Consider the following 23,367-nt stretch of genomic DNA (forward strand, 5'->3'; position numbering starts at 1 on the left):
GATCGGCCCTGCTCTGTGCGTGACAGGGGGGAACTCCCCAATCCCCTGATGGGCCCTGCTCTGTGTGTGACAGGGGGAAGCTCCTCAACCCCCTGATCGGCCCTGCTCTGTGTGTGACAGGGTACGGAGCCCCAACCCCCCTGATGGGCCCTGCTCTGTGCGTGATAGCGGGCAGGGCCCCAACTCCCCAATCGGCCCTGCTCTGAGCCCGACCAGGGGCTGCACCTAGGGATTGGGCCTGCCCTCTGCCACCCGGGAGCAGGCCTAAGCCAGCAAGTTGTTATCTCCCGAGGGGTCCCAGACTGCGAGAGGGCACAGGCCGGGCTGAGGGACCCCCCCTCCCTCCCGAGTGCACAAATTTTTGTGCACCGGGCCTCTAGTATATCTATAATAATAAAAGCATAATATGCTAATTAGACCAGATGTCCTTCTGGACGATCTTCCAGACAAAGCCAGGGCTGCAGCCACAGGATCGAGGCAGCCTCAACTGTGAAGGCCTACTCTTGCATGGATTTCGTGCATCAGGCCTCTAGTATATAAATAAACATCAATGATGAGAATCATTGATTGGCTGCCTACTGTATGTTCCCCACTACAACCTGGGCATGTGCCCTTGACCAGAATCGAGCCTGAGATCTTTCAGTTCACAGGCTGATGCTCTATCCACTGAGCCAAACTGGCTAGGGCTAGAATTGATTTTCTATACAATGTGCAAAAGGGGTCAAGATAGAGATTTTTTCCACATATGGATATCAAATGACCCAGCTCCATTTATTGAAAAGATAGCATGTCCCCTCTGTACTGTATAGTGATAAATCAGGTGACCACTTTCCCTCCCAGGCTCCCTTTTAACAAAAATCACTGCATTGCTTAATTACAAAAACAAGAATATTAATTGTAGAAGACATTAAGAATATAATTAAAGCAAAGAAAATGTTAAAACTCTAATAATTCCACCTTCCAGGCCTAATTAACATTGAGTGTATATAAAGGGTGTCCCAAAATTCACGCAAGAAGTAATTTTTATAGAAAACACGGGTTTATAATTAAAAATTGTAAATTTTTTATTGATTCATAAAATATACAGTATAGGGTTATGTATGGAATAGCATAACAGGTAAATGGATTATCAAGTCGTGATAGCAAGCACCATTAACTGTTACTGCCTGAGCAGCCGCATTTTTGAAGAAAGGTCCGATGATGCCTCCAGCCCAAAATCTGCACCAAACAGTGACACGTTGTGGATGCATTTGTTTCTCAACAATCACTCATGGATTTTCTGAACCCCAAATGCGACAATTTCGTCAATTAACCAAGCCATCAAGAGGAAAATGAGCCTCATCGAAATTCAGCCACATTTATGCAAAATGGTCATGGAAAATTTCAACAAAAGAGTGCATATGTGCCAGCAAAGCTGTGGAGGCCATATACCTGATATCCTATTCCATACATAACCGTATACTGTATACTTTATGAGTCAATAAAAAAATTTACAATTTTTAATTATAAACCTGTGTTCTCTATCAAAATTACTTCTTGTGTGAATTTTGGGACAACCTATACATCCTGACCTTTTTTTAAAAATTTTTAATTGATTTTTTCAGAGAAAGGAAGGGAGAGGGACAGAGAGATAGAAACATTGATGCAAAAAGAAACATCATCAATTGGATGCTTCCTGCCCGCCCCCTACTGGGAATCGAGCCCAAAACCTGGGCATGTGCCCTGAACGGGAATCAAACTGGTACAACCACTGAGCAACACCAGCAGGGCCAGACCTTTTTTTCATGGCTGAATAGCTATGAATATTTTTAAACCAAAATGGAAGCATTCCTTTCAATTCTGATTTTAAAACTACTTTTATTTTACCTTTGATGTCAACAAATATGCATCTAAAATATTTCTAATAGCTAAACAGTATTCCTATTTATTTATTTATTTATTTATTTATTTATTTTTTGTTCCTCCGCCCACTCCCCTTGGCATTGCCGCCCAACAGTATTCCTTTTTAAATTATACTACCCAAGATATAATTATTTTGAAATTGTCTGGCTTTCTCATAGCATTTCTCATTCATAAGAGGAGAAAAACTTGCCCTGGCTGGTATGGCTCAGGTGGTTGATTGTTGTCCTGGGCACCGAAAGGTTGCCAGTTCGATTCCTGTTCAGGGCACATATCCAGGTTGTGGGTTATCTGGGTAGGGTTGGGTGTCTATGGGAGGCAACCGATTGGTGTTTCTCTCTCCCTCCATCCCTCTAAAATAAAATAAGTAAAATAAAAAATAAAAAAACATACAAAAGCAAACCTTTAAAAAGAAAGAGAAAAACTTTAGATTTACAAATTTTTTTTTGGTCTTTTTTTTTTCTTTTAATCCTCACCTGAGGATAATTTTCCATTGATTTTGAGAGAGAGTGGAAAGGAGGGGAGGAGATAGAGAGAGAGAAACATTGATGTGAGAGACAGACATTGATTGGTTGTCTCCCATACGCACCCGGACCAGGGCCGGGGATCGAGCCTGCAACTGAAGTACTTGCCCTTGACCAGAATCGAACCTGGGACTCTTCAGTCGCAGGCTGATGCTCTATCCACTGAGGGCTCTAATCCAGCCAGGGCTCTAATCTGTTTTAAAATAGATTTTTCTTGGATGTAAGCATCCAACTTGAAACTGCAAAATGACAGTAATAAAATTTCACTGATTAAAAAGAAAGTGTGTCAAAATATACCCCAAACAATTACTATGTAGAAATGATTCAAAGTTCTTTGAGAAGGTGGGAGAGGGAGCGAGGTTTGTTGAGGGGAAAGTGGAGGCAAAAGATATTTTAACTTTATCTTTAATGTTCTAATTATTTAAAAAGCAAATTCAGTATATTACTTAAGTATTAATTTAAATATTAATTTAAATATTAATTTAAATAATCCAAACATAAAAAAGAGTTGTCATTACATGTATAAAATAAATTTTGAGAGGGCAAGTTATGATAAATGAAAGAGAATTAACATGTCTAATCTTGGCAGGTAGAATAATTTCAGGAGACTTGCCCTGCCAATACAGCTTTACAATCATTTTCTGACTCATTAGTTCCAAAACCATTAATATTGCATCACATGTATTAAGAAATGTTGGAATCATCACAGTCCTCAAATATTCAGGTACCCGAACTAGTTTTTTATTTTCTTCCAGAAATATGTTCTGATTATCAACTTTCAATGACTTAAAGAAACTTGTTTAGAGTCAAACAACTTAACTTAATAAACATATATTAAAGACCCATATATTTTTTAAATGTTCAGGACCTTCTGGAGTTATAAATACTCCATTAGGAAATTGAATAATTAAGCCGCATAATTGTGTTTACATCTTTAAAGCACATACAATTCATCAAGGATTTGGTGGCTAAGTGCAGTTTTTTTCTCACTGTAATAGCCTATTGAGAATACAGTCTTTTCTCCTCAGGGAAAGAAAGGTATGGAAATCACATGAGAAATATTTTAAAGTACTTTTAGCAAAATAATCCACACCATATCAAAATCTGTTAGAACACAGTTAATCACAGTAAGGAACAATCCGTTAGAACACAGTTAACCACAGTAAGGAACAAAACTAAAAAGTAGAATTCACTTTTGTTGAGGCTATAATGTAAAGGTGAGCACAACTTAACAGGTATGTCACAGGAAATCATAGCATCCATCGTCCAGTATATTCTAGATTAGCAAATAATTTTCCAGTGACTCTTTGTTTGGTATGCCAATGTAAAGCAGATTACTATACACATTTGAAAGACAGCTAGAAAATACCTTAAAAATATTACATTTGAGACGTATAGTACGGTGCATATTTTTTAGATATAGGACAGCTTTCTCTTGCTTTTATTTAAAAATATTTTTTTTTCATGCATTTCAGTGGTCATATGAAAAAGACATTTATTTTGTTTTTATTACTAACCCCGAGGAAGGAAGAACAAATGTGGAATAGGCCTCACAGCCTAGGAGTCAAACTACACACCTTTCACAATTGTAAATGGCAAGTAATGGGAGAAGTCCAGGATACTACACTTATTCAGACTTCCACACACATCAGTTTAAACCACATAAAATGGATGTAACATTTGGGCAACTGGCACAGTGGCATTTCTCTGGCACAGCTGAGAACCATTTTTAAATTGTATGACTTTTAGTCCCCACACTAGTTTAAACAAACAAAACAAAATTTATATCTACCATGTAGAAACTTTCAGTTCAACATATTAGCTTTCAGATCAACATATGCCAATGTACAGGGGCATTGTGGTTTCACTGCTCAAGAAGCTCCATTCAGCAGAAGAAAAAATGGGTAAGTTCTACGTACTCTTGTCTTTCACTGGAACGTGTTAACTGATGAGAGGAAAAATGTAGAATTCCATCACAAGGGGATACGAGAGGTGCTGGCATTATCCCTTTGCCATTATAATTCTTCTTCTTAGGATGAAACTTGGGATTGCAAATTTAGCTGAATTTACCACAGTTTCAACCTTCGTAAATGAGATAAAGTTCACAACCTGGGCCAGAAACCCCAAGCAGCTGTTGGGAGCAAGAGAGCAATAAGGACAGAAGAAAACAGATTTACTGCATTGTTATCAAGAATTGGTTTCCCTGCTATGTGCTTCGCCTCATTCGTTGGGCTGTTGACCACCATGCCAGTGTTTTCATCCAAACCTAGAGTGAAAAAGAAGCCACGTGAGGTCCAAAACCCAAATGACTTGATAAAAAACACCCTTTTTCCTCCAAAGGAAATAATCTTTGAAAGATCAGGAGTCACTTATAAAATGAATTAGTGGATCATCTATACGGTGAGAGATATGGAACCCTTTATTACAAAAGGCCTCTTTGAATAAATGGGTTTCAGCACCCCTCAATACTGTTTTCTCAACACTGCTAGAGTTCATTCAGAAGTAGAAAAGAGAATATGAAAAGCAGAAATGACATGAAACTGGCAGAGTGGGCCTGCCTTCCTAGTGGTTCCCCTCCAAGACCAGTCTCTAAGGCCCCTGAGAGTAGAGGTCATGTCAGCAGCCTCTGCAATGGATGCCCAGGACCCAGCATGGTGCCAGCACAAAGGAAGCATGTCAAGATTTACTGAATGAATTAACCTGTCCACAGCCCACAATTGTTTTTCAACCTACCCAATATGATCAGAAACGTGTCTAGTTAGAGCCCAGTTTAGAATAAAACTCTTTAAAAAAACTTGTTTGTGTGCGTGTGTGAGTACAATAATTGAGCCCTCAGTGTGAATTAAAATCAGATTGATTCCTCCTTAGCATCGAGATGAGACTAAAAAAACAGCACAAACATTTTGATTGGTTGTGAGGGGAGTGCAAGGGCAAGCAGATTATATTGGGGCATGAGAATTGGGAGGACGGTACTCAGGAGAACTTTCTCCAGACTCCCAGCCTCTTCATTATATGAATCAAAGGAGAAAACGCAGTTGACTAGCATGTGGAGCAAATATACTCCTAACAAAATATGTCAGTGCACTGACATGACGGAAGAGCCTCAGAACAAACCACAGAAACCTTTTGGGAAAACTGCCTCTCCCACATATCTTAGGTGGGGCTAAAAACTCAGTAGGGAGGAAAGCAAGCACGACGTCACAGTAGAAAAGGTCACATGTGTATAGTTAGATTAGTACAATAATTTTCTCTCAAATGGACTTGGAAAACAAGTGAAAGCAAATCCCATTCTGCTTTCCCGGGATTAAGTAAAGTCCCATTAGCAAAATGATCTGTTTCCTGCACTGTCATATCCTCCCCACACAGCTTCTACTCCTTGTTCTGCAGGACTAATTCTCTTTCAATGAGCTTAACAAAAAAGAGTAAGAAAATCAAAATCATAGAATAGACTTTGCCTTATCATTCCTGGTCTCTAAACTCCTGGTGTCTTTAGGGTTGTTTTCATTGTCATATCCTTTTATTTTCCGTATTTCTTTCCCATTTCTTTAACACACCAGTAAGTTGCAGTTATAAGTAAGGTTCTTACCTGTATATTGCATTGTAGCTCCTAAATATGAGTCTACAATTGATCCTAGTAATCCAGCCAGACCCCCAAATGCAATAATTGGCCACTGGGGAGCAGAAATGTCCAAATCATTAACAAAAACCAACTGTGTGAGGAAGTAGGCAATGCCCACAAAGGTGCCACCAAGGAGACTGGAAACAAGGCCCACTATCGTAACCCCTCCATTGGTCCCTAAAGAAGAAACATGGATAAAATCATCTAGTTAACAAACAGCAAACAATAAAGTCAAGGAAAGCAAAAAATTTTGGTGCCTATCCACTCAAGAGTAATTTAAAGACAGGGCTCTCTTTGATTTAATCCAAAGATCCTAAGACCATAGCCTATTTAGAAAACAGTCTTTTCTCCTCAATAACTATTGACACTCTAAGCAGAAGTAGAATGGTTCAGTGGAGCTAGACTGCCCGGCTTCAATCTTAGTTCTGCTGTGACTGTAGTGAAGGTACCTGACTTCTCTATTCCTTAATTTCCTTGTTTGTAAGATAGAAATAATCAAAGAACCAATTCATATGGATATTAAGAGTACTTAATGGTAATTCATGTAGATCAATGCCTTGCATACAGTAGGGACTCAAATACGTTATCAGCGGTTCTCAACCTGTGGGTCGCGTCCCCTTTAGCAGTTGAACGACCCTTTCACAGGGGTCGCCTAAGACCATCCTGCATGTCAGATATTTACATTATGATTCATAACAGTAGCAACATTACAGTTATGAAGTAGCAACGAAAGTAATTTTATGGTTGGGGGTCACAACATGAGGAACTGTTTTAAAGGGCCAGAAGGTTGAGAACCACTGCGTTAGCTGTTCATAATGATAATGATGAAGAAAAAGAAGAAAAGGAGAGAAGGAGCAAGAAAAAGAAAAGGAGGAGATAGAAAAGGAGGAAAGTAAGACAAGGGAAGAGGAAGAAGGAGAGGACAAGGCAATGACACAGATGACAAAGAAGTTGTAGTAGTTGGCAATAGCAATGGGAAACGGAGATACATGTGCCAGCACTAACCACATACTAGACCAGTGATGGCGAACCCATGACACTCATTTTTTTGGTTGATTTTTCTTTGTTAAATGGCATTTAAATATATAGAATAAATATCAAAAATATAAATCTTGGTTTTACTATGGTTGCAAATATCAAAAAATTTCTATATGTGACACGGCACTAGAGTTACGTTAGGGTTTTTCAAAATGCTGACACGCCGAGCTCAAAAGGCTCGCCATCACTGTCCTAGACCCTCAAGAATACTCTATCATTCCCCACCCCTCCGCCTGCCTTTTCCTTTCTCACTGGTATGTCTGTCAATCAATCTCTATGTTTCTGTATTGTTTTATCTAGGGCTCGCTAACTTGTTCTGCAATTTAAGACTACAGCAATTTTCCATCAAGGAGACTAACAATTCCTCAAAGACTCTTAACTAAGAAACATAATAAATCAAAGTTTTTCTTTTGTTCACTTTTGTTTTTTTAGGAAACTTAAAGACTCACCAACAGGAACTTTCTCCCACGTGGTTATTAGCCTTGGCGGGCTTCTACTCAGAACAGGGCCAATTTCTGAAGCCCATGTGTCACCAGCACAGCAGGCCAGCGCTGCCAAGAGAGACAAACACAACCAGGAAGCAGAGTGCTGCTTGGAAAAGTCTATTGGGATTTCCCCGGGGCCACTTTCTATCATGTACAGCAGGGCCAGCTCTGTGGGTACAGCTCCATTACAGAACACCTGAATCCAATTCCTCTGCCCGCCTAGCAGCAAACAAGTAGAAAAAAGGACAAGAAATGATTTCTTCTCAGAAGGAAAATTATGCTGATATAGGAACTTAATTATTTTAACATTTAAGAAAAGAAAAATGACTACAATTTTTTAAGTGACTAAAAGTGGGAAGGTACCTTTGCCCACATTCTATATTGTTTTAGAATAATTAATGAAAGACTTCAGTGCTTCTAAAATTTTGCTCTTACTTGTTATTGTGGTGAAAAAATGATAAATTAAATCAGGCCACTACTTTAATTCTCATATAACATTTATCTATTTCAACAGTCTAAACATGTTTTGATTAAAAGCTTATATGTTAGGATGAAACAAAGTTACTCTTTGAAATAATGTCAAACATTGTCCGGCCGGTGTAGCTCAGAGGTTGAGCATCAACCCATGAACCAAGAGGTCACGGTTCGATTCCTGGGTCAGGGCCCATGCCCAGGTTTCAGGCTCAATCCCCAGTGGGAGGTATGGAAGAGGCACCCGATTGATGATTCCCATCATTGATGTTTCTCATTCCTCTCTCCCTCTCCCTTCCTCTCTCTGAAATCAATTAAAAATAAAAACATATTAAATAATGTCAAATATAATTCATGTTACCTTCTTTATATTCTGAATCTAGACGCTTCTTTATTTCTCCCTTCCATTTAGTGAGTTTTGAAGAAGAAAGGAAAAACATCAGCAAAGAGGTAAAAAAGCTGAAATTTGCAATAGTTAGGATAAATCCAACTATTAGCCCTGAAAGAAACACATATACACACAGAATTACAGTTAATCCATACATTAGTACTGTGAAAAAAAAGAATGGATTTTTCCCTGGTTATTTTCACATTATAACCTGAAATGTACATTTCCATTTTTACCAATTAAGATTACAAAACAGTAAACTAAAAGTCAGTTTGGTTAAATTGAGATGTATTTCTTACCATATTCTGACCTCCTTTCATGCAAACTATGCTATGTAAATGTAAAATATTATTTTAGAAACACTTTATAATGGAATTGCAGGACATAATATGATTTTATTATTATTAAACAATATGCATTATATATATTATCCTTCTATATAATAAAAGCCTAATATGAAAATTGTCCCCTTGGGTGGTCGTTCGACCAGGAGACTGGGAGTTCAACCGTTCACTATGACATGCGCTGACCACCAGGGTCGATGACCAACCTCCCGGGGCACCCAGGTGGGGGGCTGTGACCTCTCACCAGCTACCTGGGGGCGGGGGTGATGGGGACGGAGGTGCGGTGAGAATGTGGGGTGTCTGCTGAGCTCATTCTCATCCTTCTCATTCCCCCTGCTACCCCCCTAGGATGCCAGGGCTAACACGCCAGGGAAGCCCCCCATGCTCAGGTGCCGGGCGCCTGTGAGGAGCTCGCCCGACACCCATGCGGCCTCTTCTGGGTGAGCTGGGCCGCAGCCGCTGGGGCTGCAGGGGCCGGTCGAGCTCCCTGTGGGTTCATGCAGGAGCTGGTCTGCGAGGCCAGCTGGGAGAGAGCATGCTGCCTGCCCAGCTTCTGTGTGGCGCCATTGGGCGGCCCAGAGGCCCACGCTGCGCCCCAGCCCGCAGCATCCAGCCGCACTCACTGCATCTCCGTGTGGGGACTTGGGTGCCGTGACTCAGGCAGAGGGGGACTCGTGGGGATGCAGGGGCCCAGGTGCTGCCCAGGGCCCAGAGGTCAGCTGGGTCCTGCCCTTCCACGCCAGATGCTCATGCTTTGATCGCTGGCTAGGCCTAGGGACTGCACTCATGCACAAATTTCATTCACCGGTCCTCTACAATATAATATTTGGATGGCTAGTCCAAAGAATTTTCAAATTAATTCTGGTTCTCTCAGGGAGGTAAGACTATCAAGTCTTCCAGGTTTCTATTTTTTACATTTTCCTCCCATAGCCTGGCCAGCCAGCCAACCTCCCGTAGTCCCTTCCCCCGGCTAGTCCTTCCCCCTGATCGGCTGGCCACCTCCTGTGGTTCCTCCCCCTAGCTGGCTAACCTCCTGTGGTCTCTCCCCCTGGCCAGCCAACCTCTGTGGTCCCTCCCCTGTCCCTTCCACTGGTCAGCAGGCCCCGACTGGCACTGGTCGCCAGCCAGGCCTAGGGACCCCACCTGTGCACGAATTCGTGTACCGGGCCTCTAATTAGGAAATAAGAGGAATAATAATTCCTCTCTCACTGGCTTACTGCAAAAATTTAAAAGAGATAATTTTTATAATGTGATTATATTTTCTGGCACATAGGAGCCCCTTAATAAATGTTAATTAATATCATGGGTAGTGTCTTAACTGGTTTGGCTCAGTGGATAGAGCATGGGCCTGCAGACTGAAGGGTCCCGGGTTTGATTCTGGCCAAGGGCACATGCCTGGGTTGTGGGCTCCATCCCCAATAGGGGGAGTGTAAGAGGCAGCCGATCAATAATTTTCTTTCACCATTGATGTTTCTATCTCTCTCTCCCTCTCCCTTCCTCTCTGAAATCAATAAAAATATATTTAAAAAACAAAACAAAATAAGGTGCTTCCAAAGCACTAGAAGTCTCAAGGATTATGGCTGACTTCTGGCTTTAAAATAAGTAAATTCTGTACCTAATAGATGCCATCTGGGTAAGTAAGAACTGTCTACACACTGTCTACAAATGAGGGCGGGAGTGAAGCTACACCCAAAATTCCAACCAAGGTGATTTAGGTATAATCTTTGGCATTATCAAACTTCTGTAATTTAATAAACTCAAATATAATCAATTGTATCACATGTAATTTCCCTAGAGAAAGATTATGGGAATCAAAAGAAGGCTAGTTAGCCCAAAAGAAGAACATCCACAAGAGAAAAATTCTGAGATGCTCTAAATTAAATTACAGCGGGCCACAGAGTGGGAGAAAAGAGATAAGGGTAATTATCCAGTTAATAGCTGCGGTCCAACTAACAGAAGACCGCACACACTCCTGAATGTATGTTAGAGCTTTGAATGCACTTCCAGGAAGCCATCTAAAAAGAATGGCCAACCTCCAGAGGCCACTGCATCCTGCTTATGAATGAACTTTCCTGACTGTTGCCCACAACCAATCAAAAGTAGCAAATATTTCTTCCTTAAGGACTGTGCACCTATCCTAGAATTGCCCCTGCTTCATCCGCTCTTTCTCTATAGCCAGTGTAAATTCTTTCAAAACAACATACATCTTTATTTTTTTAAAGATATTTATTTATTTTATTTATTTATTTTTTAAAGATATTTTATTGATTTTTACAGGAGGAAGGGAGAGGGATAGAGAGTTAGAAACATTGATGAGAGAGAAACATCTATCAGCTGCCTCCAGCACACCCCCTACTGGAGATGTGCCCGCACCAAGGTACATGCCCTTGACTGGAATCGAACCTGGGACCCTTGAGTCTGCAGGTCGATGCTCTATCCACTGAGCCAAACCGGTTAGGGCAACAACATACATCTTTAAAAGAGCCCCATCAGTTCTCCTCAACAGTAAGTCCATAATGCCCTATTTAATAAGATAAAGACATTTCTGTCTCTCCAATCTGATTTGCTGCTGGTGTTTTGTATTGTATGTCCCAGGACCTGATCTTTTTTCCTGGCTAGCATATGACTCAATAACCCCTTTCTTTCACAAAAGCTTTCGGCTGTGAAGGTTTTTTGTTTAACAACATGAAGGCCTAAAGAACCAGAGGTTGGCAGACTTGTTGAACACTGTATAAGGAAGGAGATCCTTTGATCTGTGGACTTGCATTACTGTTTCTCAGACTTTGTGCTTACCTAAGCAACCTTCTAATTATCTTTTGACTTCTCAAATAACCTGGCTACAAGAATAGGGCTTGCCTGAACAGTGATGTTCACATTCCAGTTGGTCTGGTAGTTCCATATTTTATCAGATGAATAAAGCAGCATTCTGACTCATGTATCAGTCCCTTGCAACAATGAGCAGCATAAACCAGGTTCCTTGGCTCTAGTCAACTCTGGGTACCTGATAGAATGAGGTTTCCATTTCAGAAAGACTGAACACCAGACCTGAACTATGTTGACTAAAAAGTTGTTAAGGCCCTAGCTGGTTTGACTCAGTGGATAGAGTGTCAGCCTGTGGACTGAAGGGTTCCAGGTTTGATTTCGGTCAAGGACACATGCCTGGATTGTGGATTTGATTCCCAGTAGGGGGCGTACAGGAAGCAGCCAATCAATGATTCTCTCTTATCATTGACTAGAGGCCCGGTGCACGAAATTTGTGCACTTGTGTGTGTGTGTGGGGGGGAGGGGCCCTCAGCCTGGTCTGTGCTCTCTTGCAGTCCGGGAGCCCTCAGGGGATGGGGAGTGGGCCTAAGCTGGCAGTTGGACACCCTTAACGCTGCTGTGGGCGTGGGAGAGGCTCCCACCACTGCCACTGCGCTCACCAGCCATGTGCCTAGTTTCTGGCTGAGCAGCACTCCCCCTGAGACGCTCCTGTGTTGAGTGTCTGCCCCCTGGTGGTCAGTGCATGTCATAGTGACTGGTTGTTCTACTGTTTGGTCGATTTGCATGTTAGCCTTTTATTATATAGGATGTTTCTCTCTCCCTTCCTCTCTGAAATCAATAAAAATATACTTAAATCACCAGCGTTTCCTGACAACACCCCCATTTGCTATGCACTTCCAATACGCTTACAGCATCTCCTTCAGGGGATTAAATGCCCAAAACCCATCATAGTTATCATTTGTCTCTCCTGACTACAAATGTAAGCTCTCTGACAGTGGGATTTCTACCCATTTTGTTCACTACTAAATCCTAAGTGCCCAGAACAGTGCCTGGCATACAGGGAACCCTCACTAAATATTTGTTGAACAACTGAATTTAAAAAAAAAGGTAAACCATTAAGCCTAATAGTCTTGGTAAGAGAAATTAAATTCAAACTTTCAAGTCAAAAGCCTGATGACATATTGTCCACACTGACATGTTCAAAGGAATACAGTGAATAATTAGACTAGACAATATTTCTTTGGAGCAAATCACCTGCACAGTACTTTATAGTTTACAAGCATTTTTCCACATATCCTCCCATGTGATTTATTCCACATTTTAGAAATATTCTCTCAAGGAGACTAGAGCCCTCCACTTTAGTGTTCACTTTAAGCATTGCCTCAATCCCTCCTCTCATTCTTTTATCAACATTGAGTATGTGTTCCTATGTCAATAAGGACTCTAAACACCCAGATCCTATGGAAGTTCTGAAACTCTTCTCAATCCTAAGCATGATGGGGAGCATAAGACATTTTTGGGGCTAGCAATCTGAATTAGTCCCAGTAACCTGCTTTCTACTGCACTCTCTTGCTAGCCGATAATTAACTCCATTTGTGAAAGAATGTAGGAGACTAGCAGGAACTCTGTACCTAAATTAATCCCTAATGCACATTCTTGTTAGCCTATAGCCTACTCACTGCCCCTTCTTAATTATCTGGTCCGTCCTTGGTTCCTCCCATGCCAGGTGTCTTCTGGTTATCTGAGTTATGCTGTGCTCAAGGCCGCAAGCTTTCTGCAAGATATCTGCTGAGCACAATAAAGCTTTCTCTACCCCGTTTTATTCTCTTTAACCCTTCCAGTATATATAGAGAAAGTCTCATTGTCCAGGCTGTTCAGGATCTGGATCTTAGGGTCACCTGAACCAGAAGTGCTACTTTAAATAAAGGCTCTTTCCTGAACCTCAAAGTGTCTGACTGTCACTTCTGCGCCAATTTCACAAATTCCATAACAAGCACAGTAAAGGCATAACATGATAAACTTTAGTAAAATTCCTTTGACTATGAATAGTAGTAGTGGAAAAAAACAACAATAACTTACATTTGTAAAACATTGTTATGCATGCCAGGTATTATGCTAAATATTTTGCATGGATAACTCCTCATGGTAAGTCAGTGCCCAAGGTACTATTATCCCCTCCTATTTTGCAGATGTGAAAATTACAACACTGAAAATTTAAGTGACTTGTAGTCATACTCCACAACACTATTTCCAAGTACTATGATATATTTTAAATCAGCATTACAATTTTTTGTCCTTAAGGGGGGAAAAAGATACAAGCAAAACAGATACTAACATGCCATAGAATGAAGTGATTAGGAAAAGAGCAGAGGTTTTAAAATCAATGTACATATGTTTCCTAAGCACTTATTATGTGTGTAACACTATTTAAAGAAGCATAGGACACAGAAGCATAAGATCACTCTGTCTTCAGGGACTTTATAATATGACTGAAAATAGATAATAAATCACTAAAGGTGAACGTTCGTATAGTTTTAAAAGATGTGTTGTCCTACACATTATCTTGCTTGATCCTTACCAATAAGCCCATAGGTCCTACTTCACAAAAGATAAAGAAAAGTGAGGCTCTGTGGAGTTAGGCAAGGTGGCAAAGATCATAGAGCAGGGGTCCTCAAAGTATGGCCCGTGGGCCACATGCAAATACAAATATTGTATTTGTCCCTGTTTTGTTTTTTTACTTCAAAGTAAGATATGTGCAGTGGGCATAGGAATTTGTTCATAGTTTTTTTAAAACTATAGTCCGGCCCTCCAACGGTCTGAGGGACAGTGAACTGGCCCTCTGTTTAAAAAGTTTGAGGACCCCTGTCATAGAGATAGCAGGTAACAATGCTAAGATTCAAATACTCATCTTCTAATTCTAAATTAAGCTAGGTAGAGATGAATGGAGGCCCAAGGGTGAGAAGGTAGAAAAGAAAATGGTAGCAGAAAACAAAACAAAAGTAGAGATCAGAAAAATAAGAGAAAGTCAATATACAACAGGGAAATCAAAGGAAGACAACTTCAAGAAGGACTTGACCCTTCTTGCTATAGATCAAGAATAATAAAAATCAAGGCAAGGATACCTGAGAAAGGATATTTTTAGCAAAGCATAACTCTGTTATTATATTTAAGGAGTGTTCAAATTATTTTCTATAAACAGGGTACTACTTCCAAAGTGCTCAAAACAGTGCCTGATACATAGTATGTATAACATTACATTTACAAAATAAATATAACAACCATTCCTAACACTTATTGATTATATGGTAAGACAAAAATCATATAAAAATATCAACATGGCCCTAGCTGGGTTGGCTCAGTAGATAGAGCGTTGGCCTGTGAACGGAAGGGTCTCGGGTTTTATTCCGGGCAAGGGCACATGCCTGGGTTGCGTGCTCGATCCTCAGAGGGGGGGCATGCCGGAGGCAGCCGATGGATGATTCTCTCTCATCATTGCTGTTTCTCTCTCTCTCTCTCTTCCTCTCTGAGATCAATAAAAATATATTTTATAAAATTCTTAAGAAAAAATCAATATGTCTGTTAGCTATTTCTTCCAGTGGCTCCTTTATTTCACACCTAGGGAGAGTGCTCCAATGTTTCTGCTAGCAGATGCTAAGAGTTTAATCCAACCAAAAGAGCAGAGTAACCAAGGCCGTCAAAAGTCTATTAATTTACTTGCTATAAATTACGAAGTTAAATTTGTACATTACACTAAAAGGGTATGTTACTATCTGAAAACTTGACAGAATAGGAATGCTGAGCAATGTGTAACTTTAACATTGTGATTTATAGTCTCGTATATTCAGAATTTAGAAAACATGAGTTTAAATTATATAATCATGCACTTATTACATGGTTAAACATTCAATAGCAAAACATACCTCCTAAAGCCCCACTGTGATCTAGACTTTTCTTTTCAAAGCCATTTGATGCGATCAAAACAGGAACAACAACAGAAAACAGCCAACGCCAAGGAGAAATAGGCTGCAAGTTACCTGAAAAATTATAAAGGTAGAGTATAAATTGTGTGAAGCTTGCATAGCTTAGTCTCGGCTGTAAACATTGATAACTGCATTCTAGATTGAAATACTGTCAAAAGTAGGGAAACTGAAATAAAGTCACCAGTGTAAAATATTTATGTTGAGACTTGATATTTTCAGAGGCAATAACCAAATAAGTCAATAACCAAATAAGTCCTGTCCAAATTTACGACTATTTATAGTAATGGGTATTTAACACATATTTGAAGATTTAAAATGAATTTTTTTTTAGAGGAAGCATGTATTAATTCTTAAGAATAGCACAGAACAAACACTTTCTAATAGGATTGAATTATTCCTTTCCCTGCCTTTCAGAGATTTTTTTTTTTAAGTAACATCTCACATGCTACATATCTCAGGATTCAATGATTAGCAACTGATTTTTCCAAAGATTGCAGCTCACAGATGTTTTGCTTAGCTAGCATAACGTTTTTAAACAATTTGAGGTACCGAAAAAAACAAGACAAAAAACCCCCACAAAAAAACCCTAAAAAATAAAACCAAAGAATAAACTATTTGAGTTAATATTTAAAGATTAGATTTCATATACCAATCCAGATTCTTGGCTGCTGCCTTGTAAATTAGAAACTTGAGCCATGTGGCAGAATTGGCTATAGGCTGCCTCTTTTATTTTTTAAAAAAAATGTTTTTACTGATTTTAGAGAGAGAGGAAGGGAAGGAGATAGAGAAATAGAAGAATCATAGATTGTCTGCCTCCTGCACGCCTGCTACTGGGGATTGAACTTGCTACCAAGCATGTGCCCTAACCAGGAACATCTTGGTTCATGGGTCGACGTTCAACCACTGAGCAACACCAGCCCGGCAGAGGCTGCCTCTTTTAGATGAACCATTGTTTTCCCATTTGAAGTGCCCACCATTCCTGACAGACTCCCTAACACCAAGGCTGAGTGACTACAGTAAAGGAAAATCTGAACTATTGCTTGTGCCTATGTTTCTATCAAAAGTAGGAAAATGAAAGACAAAGGTCAAATGTTCAAGAACAACAACAACCAAAAAAAACAAGTGAAAATCCTATTTCTGAAAGAGAAAACTATTCCCTTGAGTGTAATATACAAAGACCTGGGACAGCTTCACTCATTTACATCAGGTGCCTGGCTCCAGGGGACCTTCACTTTACAAATCCTGTTTTATTCTATTGAGTTCGTCATCGTTAATACTGTTACTAGGGAGAATCTCCTCTCACATCTCTCCTCCCCAACCCCTCATCCCCTACTGTGGCTCACTATGATTGTCAATCTAAGAAATATTCAAACCTGTGAAGAATTTTAGTGAGTTTATTTGAGCCACAACTGTCGACAATTTCTGGGAAACAAAATCTCAACGGATTGAGATTATGCTCCAGAGAATGGCAGTTTTGCATCTTATTTTATACATTACAATCAAAAGAGGAGACGTAAGTGGGTCACATGAAATCCATTGGTGATAGATTAGGGAGGCGGGAGAAAGCAAAGCGGGAAACCTCTGGGATTGGATAAAAAGACACACACTTTTTTTTTTTTTTTTTTTTACTTAGGCGGGTGCAGGATAATTTAATCAACAACTAAGTAAATGACAATAAGGGATTTGTGGTCTCTGCAGAGTGGTGCCTGTGCTTTGAGGGTTTTGTAAAAAGGAAAATTACTTCTGACATTCCAACAAATGTTACTGTAGATGAAAAAAGACAATAGATAAGCTCAGTTAAGGTAAAGATTGACCTTTGTCAGGGAAGATGCTGGCCAAGGGCATGACTACCTACCACAAACTGCTTTTAGTATAAAAAGTTTTCATTTCAGCCCAGCAGGCGTGGCTCAGTGGTTGAGAGTTAACAGTGCAATTTCTGGGCAGGGCACATGTCTGGGTTTTGGGCTCCATTCCGGGTGGGGGGCGTGCAGGAGGCAGCCAATGGATGATTCTCTCTCATCACTGATGTTTCTGTCTCTCCTTTCTGAAATCAATTATAATTATATATATATATATCTTTAAAGTTTTAATTTCAGACCATCCTGTGTGGTTACGTGGTTACTTTAAGGCCACCATGCAGGTCTTCCCTGAGCTAGTCAGGTAGCCTGTGGCCCCTTTTCCTCCCTATGATGACCAGCCCAGACAGCTTCAGTACCCTGGAGAACACTTATTAGACTATGAACCTGTCTCTGAAAGAGGTCTAAGGTCTGAACTGGTAATCACTTAAAATATAATCATTTATGAGTTTACTTCCTCACTCTATTTCTCACTTTTCTCCTTGAACTGAACAGTATTTTGTTTTTATAGAAGTACCAAAGAAGTTTGTGTAAATGCATACTTACGCTCTAATGCAGAAGCAAAACCTTAAAGACTTGAGTCTCAAGTACCTACTATTTATGCAAAGTGGCCCCAGACTTTAAAAAGACTGTTCTTTTGAAATGACCAAACAGCAAATCCTCTAAAACTCCAAATATAAACACTATATATCTTTTTATTTTTACAAGACAAAACTGATAAACTACATTATGGATATTCTTATTAAAAGTATTACTTTACGTGCTTTACAAAAACTATGCTTTAGTTATTTCTCACCAAGATAGATGTGATAATTACATAATTACATATTCTGAAATAGATGTAACTAATGTTATCACAAGCAGCATTTATTAAAGGGTTTAGAACGTTAAAGGCACTGTTTTTACTTTCTGGGAAATTAAATCGAGGCTGTGGAAGTTAAGTAGACAGAATTCATAATCAACTTATATTCAGAGGATATAAGTTTTGGATTTCACAATGGTACAATTTTAAATTCCACCGATTAGTTTATTTAAAAAAGAACTCGGAACATTCATACTTACCATAATAGGTGCTTGCAGTCATAGACAAAATCCAGAAAGCTAAAGAAATGCAAATAATCAGGCTCATTATAACTATATTAGTTATCATCTTTATATATTTTTTGCATATACTGACGTCAAGATCTGTCATGAAAAAAAAAGATATGAGCAATTGGGGAAGAAAATATATAGCATTTCTGAGAAAAATAATCATTTAAGTTGCCATCAAAACACTTGTCTGGAGGCGAACATAAATGCCAACATCTTCCAACGATCAAAACAATAATATAAAGGCAAACTATTCCTGGAAACTTGCTGGTGGAGAGGTTAACGATCCATTAGAAACACAAAATGCATGCTCTCACGGGGCCGACTCCTCAACCGCGGTCACTTCACACCCGAACACCCCGGGCAGGAAGGTGGAAGAACAGCGGAAGCAGCCAATCAGCGGTCGCGAGGATGGCGAGCTCCGCCCCCGCCGCCCGCCTACGCGCCGACGCAGTGGGTCCGTGCCGCAAAGTGGCGGAAGTGGAATTGGAACCCGGCCGAGTCCTGGCCGCTAGCCCGGCGGGACAGAGCGCGGTCACGGTCCGGCGGCCGCCCGCGCCGCCCCGGAGTCCAGGTCCAGCCAGCCGAGGGCGCCTAGGGCCTGATGCTCAGCCCGCGGATACCGCGCCTGCACCTCCAGCCGCTCCCCTTCCGCGCGCAGGCGCCGTGGCCGCCCGAGGACGTCGCCTGGTTCACGTGAGCCTTTAAAAGGCGGCTCCAAGGGCGTGGTGCTCGGGCAGTCCCACTGAGTGGTAGCGGCTGCGGCTCGGACCTGGGGGGTTTGCACTGCCCTTAACAATAGTATTGACATCTGGGACCTTATGTTTGGGGACACATGGAACCGCCAAAAAGTGAAACCACCGCCTGGGTAGTAACAGAATAAAGCAGTGGTTCTCAACCTTCTGGCCCTTTAAATACAGTTCCTCATGTTGTGACCCAACCATAAAATTATTTTCGTTGCTACTTCATAACTGTAATGTTGCTACTGTTATGAATCGTAATGTAAATATCTGATATGCAGGATGTCTTAGGCGACCCCTGTGAAAGGGTCATTCCACCGCCAAAGGGGTCGCGACCCACAGGTTGAGAACCGCTGGAATAAAGGCATGCAAGTGAATTTAGACCCTGTAAGTCCATTTCGAGCATAATATTCAAATACTTTTTTCCTCTATGAGGCGTTAATGACATATGGATTGGGGAATGGCATACAAATGTGCTGTAAAGAAGGAATTTTATGACCGGCACAATAATTTAAAACATTTAGTACCTGTTAGTTGCTGGGCACTGTTGGCTGCTAGAGATGTAAAGATAAAGCTAGACATGGTTTCTGCTATTGAGCGCTCAAATGATTGTCATGTTACCACTTTCAATGTGGAAATCTGTTCCCTTGCCTCTCATTCGAAGTGTGTGCATCCAGTCATTGCATTTTGAAAGCAGAAGGTCTTGTTACCAGTAACAATCCAAATGTCGTGGCTGATTTTTACGTTTTACTTGAAATAAATTTTGTTTGCCTGGGTTAACAGTAACCGATACTTACGTTATGTTTATGAACTTTTTCAGTTGATAGCTGACAATGTAAGAAGAGCAGGCAGGCCAGTTTCAGACATAGAACCCAAATGTACTTGAACCCACCAAGTATTTTTTAAAAACACACTATTTTAAATCTAAAAATACATGCCAAGACAACTTAACACCCTTTCTTGTGTTGAGGGACCTAATTAACTAGTTAACTGAGAACCAAATCTGTGAAGTAGGACTAAATGGTAATGGCCTTCCCTTACTATATAGACTACATGCATATGTGCCCACTCTTTCTTTTAGTCTGTTCTGCACAAATAATTGGATAACCTCAGAAAGCGGACTGGCCCATATCAGTGATATTATTAATAGTAAAAGCTAGTATCTTTCTGGTTTAGCATATTGACCTTGTATCTTCTTAGACAAAATTATAAGCCAGTCTTGCTTCTCCCCTCTGCCCCACACTTAATCACAATCACAGGGTAACATTGTCTGAATTTGGTGTTCTGAGGTTTTTTATGTCAAACAGAAAATCATGGGCTACCTGTGCCAGGACTCTCCTAACAACACTGTCAGCCTAGTTCCTGGATGTCAGGGATGATTTTCTCTTTCTCATGACTGTCTGGCTAAAATTGCATATTAAATAATAAATAATAGTGCCAATGGCTGACCCTTCAAATGAATATTTCACTTCATTTTTTTCTCAGTCTCCAATAATTGCTGTTCTCCATAAATAAGTTATTTTTAGCTTAAGGCTGAAATAGTTTGGGGGGGATTAGTGAAGTTAAGATATACTATTCTTTTTTAAAAATAACAACAACAACAACCATGATTTTGTAGCGATGGCCAGAGGGAGGGGAAGGGTTCTGCGTGGAGGTGAGTAAAGGGGGGGAAATGGGGAACATTTGTAATAGTGTCAACAATAAATTTGTTTAAAAGAACCTATGATTTGCCCTAACCAGTTTGGCTCAGTGGATAGAGCATCGGCCTGCGGACTCAAGGGTCCCGGGTTCGATTCCGGTCAAGGACATGTACCTTGGTTGCGGGCACATCCCCAATGGAGAGTGTGCAGGAGGCAGCTGATCGATGTTTCTCTCTCATCGATGTGACTAACTCTCTATCCCTCTCCCTTCCTCTCTGTAAAAAATCAATAAAATATATTAAAATAAATAAATAAATAAATAAATAAAATGGGTTTGACAATGCATAGTAACCTACAGAGTGATTTAAAAAAAATAATAAAAAAATAAAAATAAAAAAACCTATGATTTTACAGGCTGATGATTTTTATAGACTTTAACAATCTTTAAAATTTCAACAGTCTTTTATTATTTACTTTAAAAGCCATTTTCTAGCAACAGAGAATTTCTTTTTTAAAAAAATATATTTTATTGATTTTTTACAGAGAGGAAGGGAGAGGGATAGAGAGTTAGAAACATCAATGATAGTTAGAAACATCAATGAGAGGGAAACATTGATCAGCCACCTCCTGCACACCCCCTACTGGGGATGTGCCTGCAACCAAGGTTCATGCCCTTGACCCAAATCGAACCTAGGACCCTTCAGTCCACAGACCGATACTCTATCCACTGAGCCAAACCAGTTAGGGCCAGAGAATTTCTTGTTAAGCATTTCTTAAACTATATTCCTCAAGCTATTAGTAGGTGTGCTACCCTCTACCTCCACTCCCCACCCAATACCTGTGATCAAATTTAAAGTGGAGATATTTTGTATACTCATAGGACTGTGAGATGCATTGTTAAAGGCTCTGAGAAGTTAAGAAAATTGAACATCTTTGTTTAAATCTTTCCAACAGAGTTAATTCTTTTTTACCAGATTCATTCTTTTCCCTCAGAAAACATGAGTTTGAGAATTTCCAATCAGAGCAACAGACTTAAAGTTCATTATTGCATTAATAACCTTTAAATGTTACAATATAAATATTTGTTTATTCTTTGACATAAACAAGTTTGGATTTTTCTGGGATAGACATTTGGTACTTAACACCAATTATAACAGTTATCCCGATAGCAAAAAGCACTTACCATTGCCGGGAGAGTATCAATGGATTCTATGTGCAATTCCTTTGAATCTAAACCAAAGGAGTGGTTTAGATTTTCTGAAATCTAGTATTTGAGTGCCCAATATATATGTTAGACCCAAAAAGAAAAAAACAAAACATCTACATACACTGCCTTGAAGGAACATCTACAGATAGTCCTCAGGTTATATGGGACTCGACGTACATCATTTCATGGTTACATCAGCATCTCCCATCCTATCTAATAAAAGAATAATATGCAAATTAACTGTCACCCCATCACTCCGTGACAAAGATGGCAGTGCCCGTAGCGGCCAGGGCAGGATGCTAGCGGCGTCACCCTGGCAACGTGAGCCCAGCAGGCAAGCACGGCCTGCAGGCAGCACCCAGCAGGGCCTGCTTGGCCGTCGCCATGGTGTGGAGCAGGCAAGCCCCACAGAGAGCAGAGAACCACAGGGAGCAGGCCCAAGCCGTCAGTAGGACATCCCCTGAGGGCTCCCGAATTGGAGAGGGTGCAGGTCCGTCTGAGGGACCCCCCCCACCCGTGCATGAATTTCATACACCGGGCCTCTAGTTCTATATAATAAAAGGGTAATATGCAAACTGACCCTAACAGCAGAAAGACTGGGAATGACTGGTCACTATGACACACACTGACCACCAGGGGGCAGACGCTCAATGCAGGAGCTGCTCCCTGGTGGTCAGTGAGCTCCCACAGGGGAGCTCTGCTCAGCCACAAGCCAGGCTGATGGCTGCCAGTACAGCGGCGGTGGTGGATGTAGCAGCACTAAGGATGTCAGACTGCAGCTTAGGCCTGCTCCCTGCTGGCAAGTGGACATCCCCCAAGGGCTCCTGGGCTGCCAGAGGGATGTCTGATTGCCAGCTTAGGCCCAATCCCCCGTGGAGTGGGCCTAAGCCAGCAGGTGGTCATCCCCTAAGGGGTCCCAGACTGTGAGAGGGCACAGGCTGGGCTGAGGGATCCCCCCCAAGTGCACAAATATTTGTGCACCGGGCCTCTAGTTTATTTATAAAATAAAAAAATTCCATCATTTCAATGTATGTACATATGTGCTTTATGTTTTTTATTATTATTTATTTACCATAAGTAAAGTTCAGGAATTATCTTTTAAGTTTATTTTACTGTTTCACTTCATTACTGCTATGTATGTGCTCCATGTGAGTGACGTAGGTGCTTATGTAGGTGGGTTCTGACTTACGGCAAAAATTGTGTTATTTTGTGCCGTAGGAACGGATCTCCAACTTAACCCGAGGACCTACTGTATATACATAAAAGCCTAAGTGAATGTCCAACTGACTAACCATCCAGTAACTATGACACGCACTGACCACCA

The 23,367-nt window shown here is 40.7% G+C and overlaps 1 protein-coding gene across 2 annotated transcripts; it reads right to left on the reverse strand.

Annotated features, from left to right (window-relative positions):
• Window positions 1–3,142: 3,142 nt before the first annotated feature.
• On the reverse strand, window positions 3,143–19,123 carry TMEM19 (transmembrane protein 19). 2 transcript variants are annotated; one of them, XM_036298652.1, is made up of 7 exons: window positions 18,774–19,123; window positions 18,430–18,468; window positions 15,452–15,565; window positions 8,398–8,535; window positions 7,530–7,784; window positions 6,010–6,219; window positions 3,143–4,689 (listed from the first exon to the last, which is right to left on the reverse strand). In XM_036298652.1, the coding sequence occupies exons 2-7, from the start codon at window positions 18,449–18,451 to the stop codon at window positions 4,526–4,528; spliced, it is 903 nt and encodes a 300-aa protein (XP_036154545.1). In that variant the 5' UTR covers window positions 18,452–18,468; window positions 18,774–19,123; the 3' UTR covers window positions 3,143–4,525. The 2 variants fall into 2 exon arrangements, with proteins under 2 accessions (XP_036154545.1, XP_036154544.1); XM_036298651.1 differs by having other exon boundaries at window positions 18,430–19,123.
• Window positions 19,124–23,367: the final 4,244 nt, after the last annotated feature.

The sequence above is a fragment of the Myotis myotis genome, unplaced genomic scaffold, assembly GCF_014108235.1.
Source record: "Myotis myotis isolate mMyoMyo1 unplaced genomic scaffold, mMyoMyo1.p scaffold_m19_p_3, whole genome shotgun sequence".
Taxonomy (NCBI): Eukaryota; Metazoa; Chordata; class Mammalia; order Chiroptera; family Vespertilionidae; genus Myotis; species Myotis myotis.

Bases quoted from the DNA above. Each gene is read 5' to 3' on its own strand.
- TMEM19 (XM_036298651.1), bottom strand. From the start codon at position 18,622: ATGATTATTTTTCTCAGAAATGCTATATATTTTCTTCCCCAATTGCTC. The intron at 6,220-7,529 runs GTGAGTCTTTAA...TTTCTTCTTTAG, and splicing joins GTGGGAGAAAGTTCCTGTTG to GGACCAATGGAGGGGTTACG. The intron at 4,690-6,009 runs GTAAGAACCTTA...TTTTCACTCTAG, and splicing joins AGCTACAATGCAATATACAG to GTTTGGATGAAAACACTGGC.